Source organism: Spinacia oleracea, chromosome 5 (genome assembly GCF_020520425.1).
Source record: "Spinacia oleracea cultivar Varoflay chromosome 5, BTI_SOV_V1, whole genome shotgun sequence".
Lineage (NCBI taxonomy): Eukaryota > Viridiplantae > Streptophyta > Magnoliopsida > Caryophyllales > Amaranthaceae > Spinacia > Spinacia oleracea.
Window position 1 is genome coordinate 78,180,776 of NC_079491.1, and position 23,315 is coordinate 78,204,090.

The window sequence follows — 23,315 nt, forward strand, 5'->3', positions numbered from 1 at the left end:
TGTTAATCCTACGGTCGGGTCTTAACACTTTCAATCCAACATATGCAGTACGGTCGCTAACATAATCAGAATTGCCAATTGCACAAAGCCTCTAAGAATATGATTTTTCAATTCTAATTCCTATTTGCTAGATAATCAATCCACGATATTGGCCAATTACATGAATCAACAATTAAAACAAATCAATAGGAATCACTCAAGCAATAATCTATAAATTAACAAACTTTAATGCATATCAATCATGGTATAAACATGGCTTCCCTTACTTAGCCCTAGAATAAAACTACTCGCTCATAATTGAATTAACAAGCATGAAATATGAATTAACAATGAATTTCATAATGAACAATAATAAGAAACGATAATTCAAAGCAAGAAAAGCAAGAAGAATTATGAAAATACCTCTATATTGATTAATTGAATGGAATGAACTAGGGCTCAATAATGTGAAGAGAGAAAAATAAAACTAAGCGTTCAAAAGAATTCTAAGGAAATAATAGCATGAGGGAAATAAATTAGTTCCCTTGAGTATTTATATGCTCCTATTTTCTAGAATAAAATAAATAAATAAATAAGAAAATAAAAATAAAAGTTGTCGATGATTGGTCGATGGAGCGATGACGTGGCAGCCAAACCCGAGCACGAGCCGCGTCTACAGCAAGAGAGATGGCGAGGCATGGGCAGCGAGGGATCTCGCGCACCATCCCTCGCTGGCCCAATGTAATGTAGAAATGTAGAGCAAGGGGCGAGGCAAGGCAGCGAGGGAGCTAGCGAGCCATCCCTCGCTGGCCGAGTGAAGTGCAGCAAGCCAAGGCGACGAGCAACGAGGCAGCGAGGGAGCTAGCGAGCCATCCCTCGCTGGCCTAGTGAGATGCATAGCAAGCCAAGGCGACGAGCAACGAGGCAGCGAGGGAGCTAGCGAGCCATCCCTCGCTGGCCTAGTGAGATGCATAGCAGGCCAAGGCGACGAGCAACGAGGCAGCGAGGGAGCTAGCGAGCCATCCCTCGCTGGCCTAGTGAAGTGCAGCAAGACAAGCAACAGAGCAACGAGGCAGCGAGGGATCTCGCGCACCATCCCTCGCTGGCCTAGTGAAGCAAGCAACCATGAAGCGATGAGGCACGACGATAGATGTAGCGAGCCAACGAGAGATCTTACGAGCCAACGAGGGATCTTGCGAGGCTATGCACAAGCGATACATCGAGCTAATCATCCCCGGAAAGCTCAATTCTCCGATCAAACACTTCGTCTCCGACTCAAACCATCCGGTGATCATTCGATCCACCTCCAAACACTCCGAAAGCACCCAAATGATTTAAAATCACCTGAAATATCAAAGAAATCACAAACGGAGCGTAAAGAGTACAATAACGACGACTTATGCAATTATGACTCTAAATGCAACTAAAATGAGACAAATGCCTAGAAATGCAACCTAAATGAACCTAGAGTACCCTATATAAATATGATTCATCAAATTCCCCCAAGCTAAACTGTTGCTTGTCACCAAGAAACACTAGACCGAAGACAGAGAAATGAGACGCAGATGACTTTCATAAAACCATGGTAAGACCAACCTAACTCTCGAGCAAACAATCAAACAGAGTTATTGAGACAGAAATCTAGCTCGGATACAAATAGAACCAGAAAGCATCATGATCCACAATTGAAACAACCAATCTTAGCCACAAATTATTCTCAATCAAGCTAGTCGTCGCCGCATACCTTGTAGAATATAAATATATGATGCAACATGGGGTAAGATGACAATAGCAAGAAACGATTTTCATTCAATCACAAAACAAACATGCCGATCAAGAGGTCTTTATAATAAGCTTGTAATGGGGCTAGGTGAAAATAAAGGGTAGGGTATAATTTGGGAAAAAGTGAGAGTAAGGTCCAACTTGGGGAGAAAATGTGAACTATATGCGTCGGCGTGATAATGCCGAAAATCCAACTCCATCGAACCATGAAACCCGAACAATCAACCAAGTTATAACCAAGGGGAAAAACATAATATAATGTCAATGATCTTTCTTCATTCCCCTTTACCTGCTTTCAAACTACATACAAAAACGAAAAACATATATTTTTTTATTTTTCTTTGATTTTTCTCCTTTTTTTTCTTTTTTTTTCTTTTTTTTTCTATATTTTTTTTGGCAATTAATAATGGGATATATTAATAACCAAATCCTTGAGAAACCTCAAGGGGTAGAGCAGATATTACAACCTACAAAACACCAGCAACAGAAAGAGCTACAACAAGCAACAGCTCAAATAGCTACAACAGCAGCTACTAAACATACTCTACTCTACTTCTAAGATCATCAGAGCATCTGCAGCACACTCTAAAGAGAATGTCTTTAACAATACTATCAATAGATCTCCTAGTCTGTCTAAAAACAACAGCATTTCGAGCAAGCCAGATATGATAAACAGTCTCAGTGAAGCACATGACATAAAGCACAGAGCAACCACTAGTCTTCCTGCTCCTCTTAACAACTGCATTTAGCTCACTAGCAAAGCCATTCCCTCTTCTAGAGATCCCAATGCTTCTCAAAACTCTCTGCTAAATATCAGCAGAAAATAGGCACCCAAAGAACAGGTGCTCAACAGTTTCCTTCCCAGAATTGCAAAGAACACACACATCACTATAATTGATACCCCAATCCTGAATTCTGTCAGCAGTATATAATCTGTTAAGAACAGCTAGCCAAGTGATGAAAATACTTCTAGGGCTTGCATGATTATTATAAATCACTCTCCTCCAAGGAACTTTAGTATGATCACCTTGCAGCCCTCTATAAACTTTACTGATAGAGTATTTGCCATTATGAGTAGAATTGCTCCACCCACCAATCTGCTGAATAAAGGTTCTGCAACCCAAAATCTTCTTCAAAGCCCAAGAACAAGTATTAGGAACATTACAAGTCAATGGATCCTGACCTTTCATATAGTACTTGTCTACCCACTGAACCCACAGTTTATCTTTCTTAAAAGCCAAAGCCCAAAGGAGCTTACCAATAGCCACTTTATTCCATACTGTGATGTTTTTCAAGTTCCAACCACCAGCTGTTTTACGTAGGTACATCTTTTCCCAAGCAACCAAGGCCTTTTTTGAGTTAGCAGTACTACCAGTCCAAAGAAAAACCCTACAGAAACCTTCAACTTCTTTTATAATCTTTTTAGGGAGGATGAAAATTTGGCACCAGAAAGTTTGCATCCCAAATAAGATAGTTTTTATCAATAACAATCTGCCAGCATAGGAGAGGAATTTAGCAGACCAAATAGTAGCTCTGGCAAGGATCTTATCCACCAATGGCTTACATTGATGATAGTTCAGTTTCTTGGATGACAGTGGGACTCCCAAATATCTAAAGGGAAGAGATCCCTCAGGGATAGCAGTAGCATTCAGAATCAGCTGTTTCTCTGTGTCCAGGATGCCACCAAAGTAGATATTGCTCTTGTTCATATTTGCTTCCAAACCAGAGGCAGAAGAGAACTTATGAAAAGAAGCAAGGAGCATTTTAACTAAGATCATATCAGCTCTTGCAAATAACAGTAAGTCATCTGCAAACATCAAGTAAGTGATGTTAAGCCTCTCACACTTAGGATGAAAATTAAAATCTGGAGAAACCTGTAATTGCTGCATACACCTAGTCAGATATTCCATCCCAATAGAAAAAAGGAAAGGGGAGAGGGGATCCCCTTGCCTCAAACCTTTCTTAGCCTGGAAAGGTTTATTAGGTTTCCCATTAATGAGGATTAAGTAGGACACTGTAGTAACACAGGCCATAATCCATTGCACAAACAGTTCAGGAAAACCAAGCTCTTGCAACACTGTATTAAGATAGCTCCACTCAACTGAATCATATGCTTTTTTCAGATCAACCTTTAGCACACACCTAGGGGAGAGATGAGCCCTTCCATAGCCTTTGATTAGCTCTGTAGCAAGTAGAATATTGTCAGCAATATATCTACCTAGGATAAAACCAGATTGGCACTCACTTACAACTTCTGGAATCACTTTTTGAAGCCTAATAGTCAGAATTTTGGAGATGATCTTGTATACCATAGTACAGCAGGCTATAGGTCGAAAATCCTTCACCTGAGAAGCATTTGGCACTTTAGGCACTGCCTATGAGAGAAGAAAAACTTGACTGCATCATACATTTCCTCTTTGATTATATGCCAGCACTTCTTGAAGAAAACAGCATTGTATCCATCTAAACCTGGAGCTTTGCTATCATCAATTGAGTGAAGTGCAACATCAATTTCAGAGTTAGTAATAGGACAACACAGAGCCATAGCAGCTTCATTTGATAATCTAGGACCAGCTCTCAAAATGGGAATATCAGCTTTTGGTAACACAGCAGCAGCAGACCCTAACAACTTCTTGTAAAATAAATGGATCTCTTTACTTATTTCATCAGGCTCAATCAATTGTGTTCCTTGATCATCATATAGCATTGAGATTCTGTTCATATTTCTTCTTTGCTTCACAGAAGCAAAGAAAAATTTGGTGTTAGAGTCACCATTAGAGAGCCATAAAATTCTGGACTTCTGTTTTAAAGCAGACTCCTCAACTGACAGCCATTTTCTAAGCTTATCAGTTAGTCTTTTTTCCTCCACTTGCAGCAATAAATCAGCAGAATCCACTTGTAATTTCCCTTGAACATGATCTAGCTCTTGCTGAGATTGTTGAATTCTGGATTCAATACCTGCAAATTCCTCCTTATGCAAAAGTTTGAGTTGTAGTTTAAGTCTCTTTAACTTAAACCAAATTCTACTGAGAGGGTTACCCTGAATAGGCTTTGACCAATCTTGTTGCACCAGTTTCTCAAATTGTGAATGCTGAGCTAGTTAATTGAAAAACCCGAAAGGTCTACCTCCACTCTGTTGATCACTACCAACTTTAAGCAGTAAAGGAGAATGGTCTGAAATAGAACAATTTAAGTAATCAACTGCCAAATGACCAAACTGCATCATCCAACAGCTATTACCCAAGGCCCTATCAATCCTACTAACCACTCTAGCATCTCCTAACCCCTTATTGCTCCAAGAGAAATAATGCCCTGTACTTCTTAATTCCCCAACACCAGTTTGGAACAAGAAATCAGAAAAATCTTGTGTTTCATATCTACTAACATCCACCCCATTCATTCTGTCTTGACAGCCCAAAACAGCATTAAAATCTCCTTGAATCAACCAAGGAGCATGACTAACTGTGGCAGCAATACCAGCAAGAGAAGCCCATAAAGGTTTCCTAGTTTCTACAGTATGCAGACCATAAACTGTAGTAAAATAACACACAAACCTCCCTCTGTTATCTAAAATTTCACCATGAATGAATTGCTCATGAACATCCAGAATTTTTACAGTAACATTCATCATTCTCCAGCCTAACCACACTCTACCTCAGGGATTACAGCTAGAGTTACAAACCCAACTCCAGCAATTGCCTAGTTTTTGTCTTATCTTATCAGCATTGTTCTTCTTAACCCTTGTCTCCAACACACCTATAACATCAACATTATTCTCTAACAAGAAAGATTTCAGCTTCCTTGTTTTAATAGGGTCATTTAGACCCCTTATATTCCAAGTACAGATGATCATCCTGGGGAGGAATGATCACCAAACTGACCCCCATCTCCCTCCTCTTCATCTAACTCCTCATCATGAGTTTCATGGTGTGTTTGAGTCAGCACTCCAAACACATTCTGAACAGGAGTAGTAGAGGGAGGAACCCTCTCCTCTCTGTGTTTCACCCTTCTAGAGTCAACTCTCCAACCTGCATCATCATCTGAGTGAATCACACTAGAAGTGCCAACTGGTGTGGCCTGAGTAGGAACTACTTGAGCCTGAGTGGACTGAACCACCACTGGTTGCTGTTTTTTAGGGACCCATTTCTTTGTCACCTTCTTCACTGGTACAGCAGTTTTCTTTAACACTCCAGCTTTGGTTTCACAATTATGCCCTACCATACAACACACCTTGCAATAAGGTGGTCTCCAATCATAAGTAACACTCTGCATAAATTCCTCCCCTGAAGCATCAACCACAACAATACTACTAGGTAAAGGTCTGGTGACATCAACCTCCACAAGCACCCTAGCAAAAGAAAGCCGAAGTTGTTGTGAGGTACATTCATCAGCATAGAGAGGCACACCAATCACACTACTCATCCTGCTAAGAGAATCTGTCCCCCAACAATTGAGTGGCAAATTAGGGAACCTAACCCAGAGAGGGATAACCTTCAACACTTCAGCATGAAACTTAAATGTAGCAGACCATGGCTTAATGATAGCTGGTTTTCCATAGAAGAAATGAGGCCCTGCATAGAGAATCTCATTCCTGTCCTCCATAGAAGAAAATTTCACTAAGAAATACCCTTCATCATGTAAATACACAGTAGGGGTGGCCACTTGGTTCCAATCCTTAGCAATAAATCGCATTACAGAAGCAATAGTGGGTGTTTCCCCTAAATCAAACAATACTACAGCAGTAGCCCAGTGAGCATTATACTTGTCCTGTTCATCAGCCTGCAATTGGGCAACAGATTTCCCTTCAATGGTCACAGGAGCAACATATGAGAGAGCTAGACCTTTAGTGGCGAGAGAGCTACCCTTAAGAATACTAGACCAAGTTTCAGGAGGTTTCTGTGGATTAGCATCACCATTTTCACCCCCCATCTGCAATCTCCTACTTACAGTATGCGCAGAATCAGATCTAACAGGACTTCCAATTTCTGGAATAACACCCATTATTCCAGTACGATTTAATCTAGCAGATTGGCATTTAGCAGCAGTGAAAAGCGAATCATGGTGTTCACGAATTACCTCTTGTAGCCTGATTGAAACTGGTCCAGCACTGGGGTGAACTAATTTCGGGTCAGCAATGGAGGTTGGTTCAGCAAGCAGCTCCTCCACCATAGCATACGTGAGTTGTTGCGTGGGTTCCAAGTTAGACGCTTGAGTAGCAGAATCATGAGTACCAATATCAGGAGAAGAAACTCCATTATTTCCTGGCTTCGAGACCGTCGTTGCCTTCTTCTTCCTCCCCATCAAAGGACGTAGTGCAGGATAGCAGAAACCCTTATCGTGCGCCATTCACCATGAGAGAGAGAGAATTGAATTAAGCTGATTTTGATTTTTTTTTTTTTTTTTATGAAAAATGAAACTAAATAATGAAATCGAAAGTACATAACTGTTACAAGCTTGGGTGCCAACAATAATATGCACCATCTCCAGACCACATATCCAACCATAGCCTCGAACCACGAACTATTGGCTTAGTATGCCAATCAATCAACATCAACGAAACCATTACGAACACCGAAGCTCCCCCAAGCTAGACTTGGGACAAGTAACCAACGGGGCTAATAGGGCTCAATTTTGTGGAGTTAAAACAATAAACGGACAAGGCTACAACATGGGTATGAAAGGCAGGAACTGATGTTTCTAAATTCGTCTGAAGGCTTCCTAAGAGAATGGCCTCTGTCATACGCGGCATGCGTGAGTTGCAACTAAGCTACTAATGAATCTCAAGCCAAAGTCATACGATCACAAGTCACATCAATCACACAAACACATAGTAAGGTGACCTGCAAGATAATTGGCTAGCTATTCTTGACACGAGACCAACATCTTACCGCATACCATTCAATTGGTTCACACAATGCCAAGCAGTTATCAATGTATAACATGACCGACTGAATTTCAGAATCATAACTAAGTTCAAAAGAAGCTAAAGAGAGTCAAATAAAGCCCGAACATAGTTTGAAAGTCAATTGCACAATGCAGGGTATAAAGACATATGAATGCAAAAAATGCAACTAAATTAAACAGTATGTTAGGTTATGATTCATATGACAAAACATAAATCATGCGGAAAAACCATAAAGCCAAGAAAGCATATTATTTAGACATAATCATTTAGCATAGTTTAGATGCATACACTTTGTTGCGTGCCCTCCCTAGCTGCGCCCGAACCGAACAAGAACAAGTCTTTAGGACTCCAAGTGTCGTCCCTCCGTAGATAGTCCACAGTACGTCCGGATCCGCCTCAAGATTGACCAACTAGAATCGCCCTTAAGGTGCTAGGATTTTCGGCTAGGTTAGTGCAAGTGTATGGCTGAATTTTTCATTCAAAAACTTACCCTTTGAATACTTCAATTGTCTCTATAAATTATGACCCTAGGATCCTATTTATAGAGGTATGGAAAAGGAATTATAATCCTACTAGGATTTGGATTTATTAATTAGAATCCAACTTGAACTCTAAATAATAAATATAATCTTATTAGGTTTAGGATTTAATCAATATGTAGAATCCCGATAGCTTTAGGATTCGTATAGGAACACAAACACTTACGCACGCACGAGCCGCACGCCCATGCGCAAGCCTCGCGGCCCACGCACGGCGCACAACCCCTTTGCCCGCAGCCCATTATGCGCGCGCGCCAAGGCTTGGCTTGGCCTGGCCTTGCGTTGGGCCTGGTCAAGCTTGGGGTGTGTTTGTTGCGTGTGGCTTGCTAGGCGACGGCCTGGCTTCGTGTTGGGCCTTCGTCTAGCAAGCCTCGTCCGATGCTAATTCGTACGATACGCTTCCGATTAAATTCCCGATTCCGGAATTCATTTCCGATACGAATAATATTTAATATTTCCGATTCCGGAATTAATTTCCGTTTCGAACAAATATTTTATATTTCCGTTTCCGGAATTATTTTCCGATTTCGATAATATTTCCGATTCTAACAATATTTCCGTTTCCGGCAATATTTCCGATTCCGGTAATATTTCCATTTCCAATAATATTTTCCGATACGTACCATGTTTCCGTTTCCGGCAACATCTACGACTTGGATAATATTTATATTTTCGATACGATCCATATTTCCGTTTCCGACAATATCACCGTTTCCGGAGTATTCATTTCTTGCTTGTGACGATCTCAGCTCCCACTGAAACCAAGATTCGTCGATTCCGAATATCCATAGATGGAGTATTTAATGCCATTAAATACTTGATCCGTTTACGTACTATTTGTGTGACCCTACGGGTTCAGTCAAGAGTAAGCTGTGGATTAATATAATTAATACCACTTGAACTGAAGCGGCCTCTAGTCAGGCATTCAGCTCACTTGATCTCACTGAATTATTAACTTGTCAATTAATACTGAACCGCATTTATTAGACTTAATATTATATGCATACTTGGACCAAGGGCACTATTTCCTTCAGTCTCCCACTTGTCCTTAGGGACAAGTGTGCATTTACCTAATTCCTTTGTCGCTCGATGCTTGCTCTTGAACATAAGGTAAGAGCTGTCATCCTTATTATGTCCAGAGGTGTTTCTCGGTTTCATAGTTCAACTGATCAAATAAACAGATAATCATAACCTATGATTCATCTGAGCACGGCCATGCATTTTACAGTTTCTAGCTCTCCGAGTGGCCTTGTACAACTTTTAAGCATATCATCCCGATTTATGGGAGGACAATCCCAATCTTGCGATCTTGAGATTAGACTTCGTTTGATAGGTGATTACCTGAGCGTTGCCTTTATAGCCTCCTTTTACGGTGCGACGGTTGGTCAACGTCAAAGCAACCAGTTCTCAAACAAGTAATCTCAAATCACTCAGGTATTGAGGATTTAGTGTCTAATAATTTTAATGAAATTTACTTATGACAGATTTTCATCTCTTACAGTAAAGTTTCATAGGTCTATCCGATACTAGTCTTCCCAAAGTAAGTATCTATGCAAATGATTTTGTCATTGCCATGTCCACATAGTTCAAGAAACGAAACTACTAGTCATCTTGCATTCTAGTCGTCTAACGTTTTCTATGCGTCCAATTTTATAGAAAACTCCGACCAGGGACCATTTTCAACCTTTGACATTCAAGTTCACTTGATAGACATTTCTTAGTCACAGGACTGGTCCTGACAGTCTATCTTGAATATATTGTCAAATTGAAGGGACTCATCATTTAATACTAAACCAAGATTAAATGGAATATGAAAATACATTTCATATATGATAAATGTTCAACCCCAATGTTTTACAACCATGGGCCTCAAACCCATTTTTAAAACAGTTCATGGAATTCAAAGCTATGCTTGATTTCCAGTGCTACAATGTGAGTGTTTCTTCTCACTTGTTGCATAGGTTTAGTTATCATGCTTTGCCAATCTTAATATCCTTTTCATCGAATGTTCTTCGAGATAGATGATAAGATCTTTTGAGTATGTCTATTTTGTGATCTAGTCTTTTCTTGCTTCAAGAGTGGTTCTACGTATTTTTCAATGAAGAACCATCAAGCCAGCAGACATGTGATCTACCCAAGTTCGGTGAAGAACTCTTTAACATAAACAACCCTGTTTTATTGCTTCTTAGGCAATAAGTATTTTTACTTCAACTTTATAGGTTGCTAGTGATGCTTTATTTGGAATTACTTATCCAAGCAGTTCACAGATATGTGGAAGACTTTCCATCTGTATCTCAGAACATAGAAATTAATATTTAATTTTCCACGCAACAATTCATGGTCTCAAATCCATGTTGCCATTTCAAAACACGATGCTCTGTAGCTCGTCCTTGTCAATGGTTAACTCCAAAGGAATCTTGCTTGATCCTTTGCCAGTGTTTATGCGTGTAGCATCAATATTTAGCATATCTTTATTTTCTTGAATCAAGAACTACTCTTGTGTACCTTTTCAAGTACCATAAGTTTTTCTTGATCTCAATCTAGTTGATCTTCACTTAGATCAGTAGAGATTGGTATATGTTCGTCATGCCTAAAGTCATACGATACGTTTTTGGCGATCCTCATATTATATCATACATGATAAATTCTTTTGCAGAATAATTCCCAATTGAATTCTATTCATATAACTTTAGCTCATTCAATTTCAGTAGATACTGAATCCAGCTAAATTCTTTGATATATAATATAGGTTAAGAATCTCACTTAGATCCTTTGATGTTTAACTTAGTAAATGCTTATACATAGTTTAAACATTCATTACTTAGATTTATTCATATGGATCGAATATCTCCAATGGAGTCTTTCGTGTTTGATTTAGTAAATGCCATTACTTAATCCAAAACAATATCATAAGATCTTTGTAAATAGATCTTAATACCCAGTATGTACTAAGTTTCGCCTTGGTCCATCATTGATGAATAATTTCAAACCTAAGTTATTAGCATTTGAATTTTATTTCACAATATAGAGATATGTGTATGATACACATAGGACCAATTAAGTTTTACGTACTCCCACTAAACTTCTTATATATTTATAAGAATCATGTATATTTTATGAAACTAAAATACTTATTAGCTTCACTAAAATACAATTCCAATTCCCAATTGCTTGCTTAAATCTGTACTTAGATTTCATAAGCTAGCTTTTGCTTTCAAGTACTTATTTGGATCCACATATCCTATGACATGCATAGTTTCTTCCAACATTTGACTGAGGAAGATGTTTTTGTCATCCAATTGCCATATGTACCAATATGCAATCATTGCTTGAATTATAGACTTGAGCATTACGATTATGCATGAGGTTTCAACACAATCCACACCGTGAATTTTGCTTGTAACCTTTAGCAACTAATCTAGCTTTGTGTGTGAACACAATTCCATGTTCGATGGTTTTTATCCTTAAAACCAATTTGCAACCAATAGGTGTTAACCCATTCTTGCAACTCAACAAAATTTCAATTTTGTCATCAAAACATTGGTTATGTTTTATGGCCTTTAACCATCTAAAACATTTGAGTCTATATATGGCCTTTAACCATTTCAGGGAATCCGGGTTTCGTCATAGCATTCTTACAGGTCACAAACTTATTAATCTACATGATAATAGTTTGACTGCAAGTTGTAGGTTTCTATCTAATAGAAGAATCGCATAGCTTCAGTGACCTGAACTCCATGATTCTTTACTATCTAATAGAAGAATCTCATAGTTTCAGTGACTTGAACTCTATGCCTACTTGGGTATAGAACATCAAACAAATAGAATATCAATAGCCACTTGAAAGTCCTTTGAATATTCTGTTCTCCTTGAAGCAGTTGTAAAGTCTTCTAAGAGATGCTTATTCTTTAAAGCCACTTCTAAAGTCCTTAAAGAATACATGTTCGAATTTTCTAAAGAACTTCGAAAAGCCTCCTGAATGTCCGTTTATGTTTGTTGTTCGCCTCGAAGACTTTCGAGGTCTATTTTCACCCACTTGTCATTTTGGAAACGAATCTCCAAAAGGACATTATTTCGAGCAAACAAACATTATGTTCTCAAAAATTCGTGGTAGAAACAATACCCTTGTGTCTCATTTGAATAAATCACAATGAAACATATATCTAAACTTGGGCCTTAGTTTGTTGAATAACAAACACTAAGCTCCCACTGAGTTTAGGAACTCTTTAGATATATTATGAAAAGATATTCTGAAGTTACTTTTCAATAGCTTTGACGAATTTGGTTTAGTTTGGTGGTAGTTGAGCATGTTGTTTTAGAAATTATAGGAAAAGTCTTTATGATTCATCATTGATCGAATCAAGTACTAATTGACTTCGATCATTCCACTTAGATATTCCATATCTCATGGAGCTAGATTGTGAAATTACAACACACAATCATTGATGATCATTATTGGTCTCAAGCAATCATTAACATGATCTATCCTAGATCTTTATGATTTCTTACCAAGTGGGATTTATACTTCTGAATCTTTGAACTAGTCAAACAGATTCAAACTTATATCACATTGAGTAAATAAACCTATATTCACTCAAACATGTGTCAAATAATAAAGTTATAAAACCTTTCTTTAGCTTTGAACTCTATTGTCTAGGCGTTCTAACAATAGTTCATATTTTTTGTTACTTTCAACAAGTAAGACTAGCTTGTGTTGAATTGATCTAGAAATTAATCAACTTTCAAAAGTCCATCGAAATAGAGCTTATGAATGTTAACTTGTTGATATGGTCTAAGCAACAATGCCAAAGATTAGTGGAACTCAAATCAAGGGGTTGATTTGAACCTAGTAAAGTTTTTATTTAAAGAGTTGTTTGTTTTAATCAAGCATATTGACTTAACCCGTAAATGACCATTTCATTCAAATAAACAAACAAACACACATTGTTTTTGTTTTTCTGAATGTGAGTCTTTCTGTGTTTGAAGCAGAAATTTAGGTATGCTGATTATGGAACAAAATAGCCATTAAGTTCCAGCCTTTGAAAGGACTTAAAACAAACTAGATGACCCTACAACTAATGTAGCATTGCCATGCTTCATTTCCCACTTGTAGGCCATTAGTGTAGCCTAGCTTCCATTGTTTGAGTTTTTTCCGAAGTAAGAACCTCAAGCGGTATATGATACCAAGGAAGTTTGATTGCTAGGTCACTTCTCTTTAAACATAAACTTATAGGTGGAAACGGAATCGTAAATTCCTTTCGTTTGTTCCTTGTTTTTCCTATTTCTTGTACCCTTTCTAACAGCCTTTAGAATTGAATTCTCCATTGTTGACTTTTATACTTTGTTTAGACATGTCCAATGTCACCAACAAGGTTCTTTACCATTTTAATTTATGTTGAATATTTTGTTTCAACTAGATGATCTTACCAGAAGCTTCTAAAGTTCTCTAAGCATCGATCTATTCGAATGTCTAGGGACTAGACTCATTCGAGAATTAAATGGAAAAAGATTTTAGGTTGTTAACCATTGGTAAAGCTGAGCGTTTAAACTCAATGCTTTATGATCTCAAAACTACATTGTATTTTGATTTCACAAGCACCAATTGGTTTGCCATTCAATTTTGATACTCAAAAACAACCATAAAAGTCGCTATAAGAAACGTATATTTTAAATTGCTCATTTTCTCTTATTTCCGTGAATCGTTCTTGGATTCACTACCAATCGAGGAAATTTACTGTTACATTTCTAAAAGGGTTTACTACAGTGCAAGATATTTAATTATAAACAATAATTAAAACATACATTGAAGCATGCAAAGTCTAAACATTTATCATGAATAATAACTTGAAATTAAAGCAATCATGCAATTCAAACAAGTTATTAGCATTTTATTCGAGTTATGTGTTCCGGCAGGTGTGAATAAAATGATTCCAAGACCCTAAAATCCATTGAAGAACTAAGCACATTATGTATTTAGACTCAATTCTAAAATCTTTTAAGTAAGCAAAAGCCTTTTGCTAATAGTCTAGAAACTACTCTTGGTTGATAGGTACGTCTAAGAACTTATTAGGTAAACCTATCGATTTTGCCACGACATAAAAGGACTCCTTACTTATGTCGTTGAGTTTCACCAAAACTAACATGTACTCACAATTATTTGTGTACCTTACCCCTTTAGTATCGATAAGTAACACCTCGCTATGGCGGAAAACTATTACTAAGATCGATGAAGAAAGGATATCCAAGTAAGTGTTATTTTGGCATGGCACCTTTTAACTCAATTTTTAAGTTTGGAACTTAAAGCTCTTACTATGTTGGTTAGATTTTAAGTGAACTAAAATCCTTAATCATGCGACATAATCAAGCTTTGATCTCATGCATATTTAAGACATATTTAAAAGCAATAAATAACTTAAAACATGCATAAGATAAATGTGATCTAGTATGGCCCGACTTCATCTTGAAGCTTCAACTTCAAAGTCCGTCTTGAAAATCTCCGTGGGAGGAGCCATTTTCTTCAAATAGGATAAGCTATAATTAAACTAATTACAACTATTTGATGGTACGCAGACCATATTTGAATTGAAAAACAATTTTGGTACTTTAGACCAATTACATTCAAATTCATGGTACGCAGACCATATTTTCTATCCTATTTGGGCCATACTAGTCACTTCATAACCTGCAAAACAGTACATATACAATATATACCATTCACCCATTCATTATCATGAATGGCCCACATAGCTGGTTAGTAAAACACGTTATGCATCACATAAATATTTGCAGCAATTAATCAAGGGCACCAATAATCTACCAATTATTCAGTCCTTATTAATTCTAATCAAGTTGTTTAACCTTAAGGGATTTGTAGACCTAATCAAGAGTTTATGACTAAAAGTGCTCCCACTAAAACCAATAAATTCATATGCTTTACTAATTTTAAACATAAAAATGTATTTCTAGTCTAACCGGAAACATACAAATTTAATTAAAATTTAAAGCTCATATAAATTTATAATCGAATCCATTAATTTAATTTATTTCAGTTGAAGTAAACGAACTTAAATTAATTCAAGATTTAACTTTAGTAAAATAATTAGTATAAATAAAATTTATAATAATTATAATATTCAAAATTAAAAGGAAAATTTGGTAATATTAATCCAACCTTTGGCCGATTTTCTTTTATTAATCCCACCTACGACATATTTTTTAATAATCCCACCTTTACTACCCGACGACTTTTATTGGGCTTAAGTGGCCGGTAATCGGTGAAAAAGTCAACGAGATGGTGATGAATTGATGATGATGACTGAATATATCGAGAGAGAGTACTGCCATGTAGAGAAATAATGCCGCTTACAACAGTTTTATGACATGTTGGGCCCAATAAAAGTTGCTGGGTAATAAATGTGGGATTATTAAAAAATATGTCGTAGGTGGGCTTAATAAAAGAAAATCGGTCAAAGGTTGGATTAATATTACCAAATTTTCCAAATTAAAATCCAAGAAAACAATTTAAATTTCGAATTTTAAAATTAATTAAAATCGTTTCCGAACTGAAAATTAAAATTAAAATCAAAACGTACCAATCGTCGCAAGACGAGGCACTTTGGGCTTGCGCCCAAGCCCCATCAAGCTACGAGGCAGCGCGCCCCGCTCGATTGATCGTAGCACAAAGCACACACAGCCACACGCCACAGCTGGCCACACTGCACGCAGCCTTGTGTTGTGTCGCGTGTTGCTGCGCAGGCCAGCGCGCGCCGAGCGAGGGATCGCTCCCTGCTCGCGCGTTCTGCTTGCTGGCTGGGCGAGCCAGGCGCGCTGTGGCGCGGCAGCATCGCTGCCCACACGCGTCTTGCTCGTCGCTCGTGCCTTGCATCGTCGCCCTCGCTCATCGTATAGCACATACGGCACACACGCACATGCTCCCTTGCCTCGTGCGCGCGCCATGCGCTATGTTGCTCGTTGCATTCGTACCGCACGGGCGACGAGCTCCCTTGCTAGTCGTCGCGTGCCCGCACTATACAACACCCCTTAAGGGTAACACGTAGCTTCCATTGCTTTGTGCGTGCAACATTAATGAGCGTTTTTATAAAAATTTAAAATTTTTAATTCAAAATTAATGACAAATTAATAAAACATATTAATTTCATAATTTTAGGGCGAAAAATCGAAAATTTATTAATCAATTAATTTCCGATTAACATGGATTCAAATCTAGGTCATAAAAATTAAAAATTTAACATAAATTAACAATTTTTATGGTGGATTTTAATCATAGATACCTAATTAAACTATTAATTAATTATGAAAATCAAATTAATTCTAAGTTATTCGAATTTCAACAAATTAATCATAATTACAAATTAGGTTGTATAATTAACAAGGCTAGGCATTCAAACTTGTTAAACATATACTGTAGGTCAATCAAAAATTCAAGATTTATCAACAAGAATCGCAAATACTTAGTTTAACATCTTAAATTTAAAAACTTTTGCGTTCGAAAAACTAAAACCTCCGAAAAGTCATAGTTAGGCTTCGAATTTGGGAATTCTGGGTTCGGCTGAAAAATACTACTTTTTCCAAAAAATTTAGAATGCCTTTTACATGCGGAATTGACACAAAAATCACTCGATTTGGATGAGTAACGAAGAAACTGCCGAAAAACTGCGTACATATAATTAAATAAACGCAATTTGCAATTAATTAACAATTACGAAAATTAATCACCCCTTTTAATTCCTTGCAAATTTGTGAAATTTAACCATGTTATGCAATTTAGATTATGAAAATAATAAGAGGCTCGTGATACCACTGTTAGGTTATGATTCATATGACAAAACATAAATCATGCGGAAAAACCATAAAGCCAGGAAAGCATATTATTTACACATAATCATTTAGCATAGTTTAGATGCATACACTTTGTTGCGTGCCCTCCCTAGCTGCGCCCGAACCGAACAAGAACAAGTCTTTAGGACTCCAAGTGTCTTTCCTCCGTAGATAGTCCACAGTACGTCCGGATCCGCCTCAAGATTGACCAACTAGAATCGCCCTTAAGGTGCTAAGATTTTCGGCTAGGTTAGTGCAAGTGTATGGCTGAATTTTTCTTTCAAAAACTTACCCTTTGAATACTTCAATTGTCTCTATAAATTATGACCCTAGGCTCCTATTTATAGAGGTATGGAAAAGGAATTATAATCCTACTAGGATTTGAATTTATTAATTAGAATCCAACTTGAACTCTAAATAATAAATATAATCATATTAGGATTAGGATTTAATCAATATGTAGAATCCCGATAGCTTTAGGATTCGTACAGGAACACAAACACTTACGCACGCACGAGCCGCACGCCCATGCGCAAGCCTCGCGGCCCACGCACGGCGCACAGCCCCTTTGCCCGCAGCCCATTATGCGCGCGCGCCAAGGCTTGGCTGGACCCGGCCTTTCGCTGGGCCTGGTAGAGCTTGGCGTGTGTTTGTTGCGTGTGGCTTGCTGGGCGACGGCCTGGCTTCGTGCTGGGCCTTCGTCTAGCAAGCCTCGTCCGATGCTAATTCGTACGATACGCTTCCGATTAAATTCCCGATTCTGGAATTCATTTCCGATACGAATAATATTTAATATTTCCGATTCCGGAATTAATTTCCGTTTCGAACAAATATTTAATATTTTCGTTTCCGGAATTATTTTCCGATTTCGATAATATTTCCGATTCTGACAATATTTCCGTTTCCGGCAATATTTCCGATTCCGGTAATATTTCCATTTCCAATAATATTTTCCGATACGTACCATGTTTCCGTTTCTGGCAACATCTACGACTTGGATAATATTTATATTTCCGATACGATCCATATTTCCGTTTCCGGCAATATCATCGTTTCCGGAGTATTCATTTCTTGCTTGTGACGATCTCAGCTCCCACTGAAACCAAGATTCGTCGATTCCGAATATCCATAGATGGAGTATTTAATGCCATTAAATACTTGATCCGTTTACGTACTATTTGTGTGACCCTACGGGTTCAGTCAAGAGTAAGTTGTGGATTAATATAATTAATTCCACTTGAACTGAAGTGGCCTCTAGTCAGGCATTCAGCTCACTTGATCTCACTGAATTATTAAGTTGTTAATTAATACTGAACCGCATTTATTAGACTTAATATTATATGCATACTTGGACCAAGGGCACTATTTCCTTCACATTAACACTAGGAAAGCAGTACATTTTTTTCGTTGCACGTAAACTCCCACCCCTGATGGATGGTACAAAGCGTACAACACCTACAAAAGCGATAAAATTACACTAAGAAAGCAATAAAGGATAGAATATCCCTCCCCCAAGCTAGAATGATGAAGTGTCCCCACTGCACAAAACACGACAGTAAAACCAAAGTGAGGGGAAGGAAAAACTTACAACTTCACCGATCAGGGGCACCAAACCCGGTGCCATCGAGTACCGAACCTCTTGTTCCAACTTTTGGACTAGCATCAACTGCATCTCCAGGATCATCATCACCTGCAAACCCTTTCAAGCCAAGTGCATTATTTGAAAGATTTCTAGAACTGGAATGAGGCAACTTAGCAATAGAGGTATTCAAAGAACAAGACACTTCTTTCATTGGACTTTTCATCACATGAGACAGGTTAAAAACCACCTTGTCATCCCCTACAGTCAAGGTTAGCTTCCCTCTCTTAACATCAATAACTGCCCCCGCAGTATGAAGGAATGGTCTTCCTAAGATTATTGGAATCTGGGTGTCCTCTACTATGTCAAGCACAACAAAGTCTACAGGAATATAGAATTTACCTACTCTCACGGGGACGTCTTCTAAAACCCCTAAGGGGTATTTAATAGAATGGTCGGCCATTTGAAGAGTAATGGTGGTACATTTTAATTCTCCCATGTTCAACTTTTTATAAATAGAGAGGGGAATGACGGACACACTAGCACCTAAATCACATAGAGCCTTATCAATGATTAAAGCACCTATATGACAAGGGATGGAGAAACTGCCGGGGTCATTTAATTTAGGGGGAGACTTGTTTTGTAACATAGCACTACACTCCTCAGTTAGAGCCACTCTCTCTACACCACCAAGATCCCTTTTCTTAGTGATTAATTCATTTAAATATTTTGCATACATAGGAATCTGAGATATTAAATCAATGAAAGGAATCGTTACCTCAAGATTCTTGACCATAGCCAAGAACTTACCGAACTGTTGATCAACTTTTGTTTTCTGCATTCGGTGAGGATATGGTAGTGTAGGTGCAAAAGGGGGAGAATCAGTAACCTTCTCCTTGTCGCTTTCCTTCTTTTCTATTTCATTCTCAGCACCCGGGGTTTCAACCCCTACATCCACAGTCTTAATTTCAACATATGCCTCTTCACCAGACTGATGATCACCCTTTGACTTATATTGTCGATGAGGAAATGGCAATCGGGGAACAAAAGGGCGAGAATCATCAATAGCCTTCTCCTTGACTCTTTCCTTCTTTCTTCTAGCCTGCTCTCTCCCCTTTTCGAGATCCCCAAAATCAGTAGGTACCAAGGGGGCATCATATGTAGTACCACTCCGAAAAACAATGGCACAAGCACTCTCTCTAGTGTGATCTTGAGATGAAGTAGATTGCCCTGGAAGTTTGCCCGGTTGCCTTTTTGACAAAGTATCAGCGAGTTGAGCAACTTGGTTCTCCAACATTCTATTTTGATTCTTCAACTCCTTTATGCTCTCATCGTGATTCTTTTAAGCGATCTCTGAGGTCTTCTGCATATTCGCTATGAGCTTGTACAGATCACCCATGTTAGGCTCTAGAGTAGCATTAATCTGAGGAGGTTGTTGTTGATAGCCTTGGTGTGGAGGTCTATTAAACCCCGGGGGAGAATTATGTGAGGCTCCTTGTGGGAATGGAGGCCTAGCAACATGTGGATGAGGTGGATGGAACTGTGGTTGTGAACATTGTTGTTGGGGTTGAGGATTTTGAACATTGTTGCTCCGATATGAGGAATTTGGATGATTCCTCCAACCTGGATTGTATGAGTAAGAATATGGGTCATCGGGTTGCCTCTGTTGAAAAGCATTCACTTGTTCCATTTGCGTGGTATCTTGCGGACTATAAGAGCACTCATGACCAAAGTGACCTTGGATGCCACAAACTTTGCAGTAAGAAGTTGTCACTGGAGGTACACTAGACATAGCATTGATACTCATTGGGGGAGTACCAGACTGAAGGGACTTCAAAGCATCGATCTTTAGGTTCAAGGCTGCCACTTGTGAGGACAATAGAGCATAAGCATCAACGTCCATCTTTCCCCTTTTAGATGTGGTTCTGGTGGTGCTATAGTGATTGGCAGCAAGATTGGCAAGGAAATCATAACCTGCATCCACTTCTTTGTCAAGAAAAACACCCCCAGCTGCAGAATCAACCGTGTTCTTTGTTTCATCTTGCAAACCATGGTAGAAAATCTGAACCAAGAACCATTTTTCAATGTTATGGTGCGGACACGACTGCTGCAAAGCCTTGAATCTATCCCAGGCTTCTCGAAGTGACTCTCCAGGTTCTTGCGTGAATGTAGTCAACTTGTGTCTTATTTCAGCAGTCTTGGTGGGTGGAAAGAATTCTTCTAGAAAGGCTTGTGAAATAGCACTCCACTCTGTCTCCTTGACATCGTTCAACCATGTTTGAGCCTTATCACGGAGGCTAAAACCAAACAACATTACTTTCAATTTGTCTTGAGTGACCCCTTGATGCGTGATAGTGCCACATAGTTGGTTGAACCTCTGCAGATGGTTGGTGGGTTCCTCAGATGGATGGCCACCATATTGATTTTGTGAGACCATGGAGATTAGAGCTGGCTTGATCTCAAAGTTGACTGCTTCGATAGTTGGCATCGTAAGCCCAGTCGGAATATTGCTTGAGGAAGGAACCCCATATGATTTCAAGGATTTAGAAATCGTGTGACTCGGTGGAGTTTGTGAGTCTTGAACCCCTGACTGCTTCTTCTTTTGTTGTTTCTTTTTGAGTTGTCAAAGAGTCTTACCAGGATCGGGATCGGGTGGAACTAAGGTACCCGTTCTAGCAGACCTGGGCATAAACAACAGACAAGAAAACGCAGTGAAATTTGCCTCAATTGGAACTAAAAGTTCCAATGAGACAATGGAAACAGTTCAAATAATCAAACTAAAGCTAATAGAATCTAGCCATCTCCCCGGCGACGGCGCCAAAAACTTGATGAATTAAAAAGTGATACCGCAAGTGCACGGTGTCTGTTGTTAGCAGATACTTAGCAAATACGAGTCGATCCCACAGGGAGACAAGTTCTATTAGTTTTTGCCCAATTAAAGAAACTATTTCAGTAAACGAAAGTTGATTTTGAGTATTAACTAGTAAAACTAAAGCAATAATAAAAATGCGTAATTTATCGATGAATTAAAGGTCTAGGGCGTCTGTTCGGTTCACCATGCTTATACCAATCCAAGAACACAAATCAATTCGACAATGAATAGGCTAGGCCGAGTAATTAAAGTATATGTTAATCCTACGGTCGGGTCTTAACACTTTCAATCCAACATATGCAATACGGTCGCTAACATAATCAGAATTGCCAATTGCACAAAGCCTCTAAGAATATGATTTTTCAATTCTAATTCCTATTTACTAGAAAATCAATCCACGATATTGGCCAATTACATGAATCAACTATTAAAACAAATCAATAGGAATCACTCCAGCAATAATCTATAAATTAACAAACTTTAATGCATATCAATCATGGTATAAACATGGCTTCCCTTACTTAGCCCTAGAATAAAACTACTCGCTCATAATTGAATTAACAAGCATGAAATATGAATTAACAATGAATTTCATAATGAACAATAATAAGAAACGATAATTCAAAGGAAGAAAAGCAAGAAGAATTATGAAAATACCTGTATATTGATTAATTGAATGGAATGAACTAGGGCTCAATAATGTGAAGAGAGAAAAATAAAACTAAGCGTTCAAAAGAATTCTAAGGAAATAATAGCATGAGGGAAATAAATTAGTTCCCTTGAGTATTTATATGCTCCTATTTTCTAGAATAAAATAAATAAATAAATAAGAAAATAAAAATAAAAGTTGTCGATGATTGGTCGATGGAGCGATGACGTGGCAGCCAAACCCGAGCACGAGCCGCGTCTAAAGCAAGAGAGATGGCGAGGCATGGGAAGCGAGGTATCTCGCACACCATCCCTCGCTGGCCCAATGTAATGTAGCAATGTAGAGCACGGGGCGAGGCAAGGCAGCGAGGGAGCTAGCGAGCCATCCCTCGCTGGCCGAGTGAAGTGCAGCAAGCCAAGGCGACGAGCAACGAGGCAGCGAGGGAGCTAGCAAGCCATCCCTCGCTGGCCTAGTGAGATGCATAGCAGGCCAAGGCGACGAGCAACGAGGCAGCGAGGGAGCTAGCGAGCCATCCCTCGCTGGCCTAGTGAAGTGCAGCAAGCCAAGGCGACGAGCAACGAGGCAGCGAGGGAGCTAGCGAGCCATCCCTCGTTGCCCTAGTGAGATACATAGCAGGCCAAGGCGACGAGCAACGAGGCAGCGAGGGAGCTAGCGAGCCATCCCTCGCTGGCCTAGTGAAGTGCAGCAAGACAAGCAACGGAGCAACGAGGCAGCGAGGGATCTCGCGCACCATCCCTTGCTGGCATAGTGAAGCAAGCAACCATGAAGCGATGAGGCACGACGATTGATGTAGCGAGCCAACGAGAGATCTTGCGAGCCAACGAGGGATCTTGCGAGGCTATGCACAAGCGATACATCGAGCTAATCATCCCCGGAAAGCTCAATTCTCCGATCAAACACTTCGTCTCCGACTCAAACCATCCGGTGATCATTCGATCCACCTCCAAACACTCCAAAAGCACCCAAATGATTGTAAAATCACCTGAAATATCAAAGAAAACACAAACGGAGCGTAATAGAGTACAATAACGATGAGTTATGCAATTATGACTCTAAATGCAACTAAAATGAGACAAATGCCTAGAAATGCAACCTAAATGAGCTTAGAGTACCCTATATAAATATGATTCATTAGGTATGCAAGCTTAAGA

The 23,315-nt window shown here is 38.9% G+C and overlaps 1 protein-coding gene and 1 non-coding gene across 2 annotated transcripts; one reads left to right on the forward strand and one right to left on the reverse strand.

Annotated features, from left to right (window-relative positions):
- Positions 1-18,635: 18,635 nt before the first annotated feature.
- On the reverse strand, positions 18,636-19,919 carry LOC110780114 (uncharacterized). The gene has a single exon (XM_021984542.2). It carries the CDS (start codon positions 19,917-19,919, stop codon positions 18,636-18,638), a length of 1,284 nt encoding a protein of 427 aa, XP_021840234.2.
- A 787-nt stretch (positions 19,920-20,706) lies between these two features.
- LOC130462255 (small nucleolar RNA R71) lies at positions 20,707-20,813 on the forward strand. Its single transcript, XR_008922355.1, has one exon. It is a non-coding gene; the product is annotated as a small nucleolar RNA R71 (small nucleolar RNA).
- Positions 20,814-23,315: the final 2,502 nt, after the last annotated feature.

Excerpts from the sequence above, each read along its gene's own strand:
- LOC110780114 (XM_021984542.2), bottom strand. The coding sequence starts at position 19,919 with ATGTTGGAGAACCAAGTTGCTCAACTCGCTGATACTTTGTCAAAAAGG.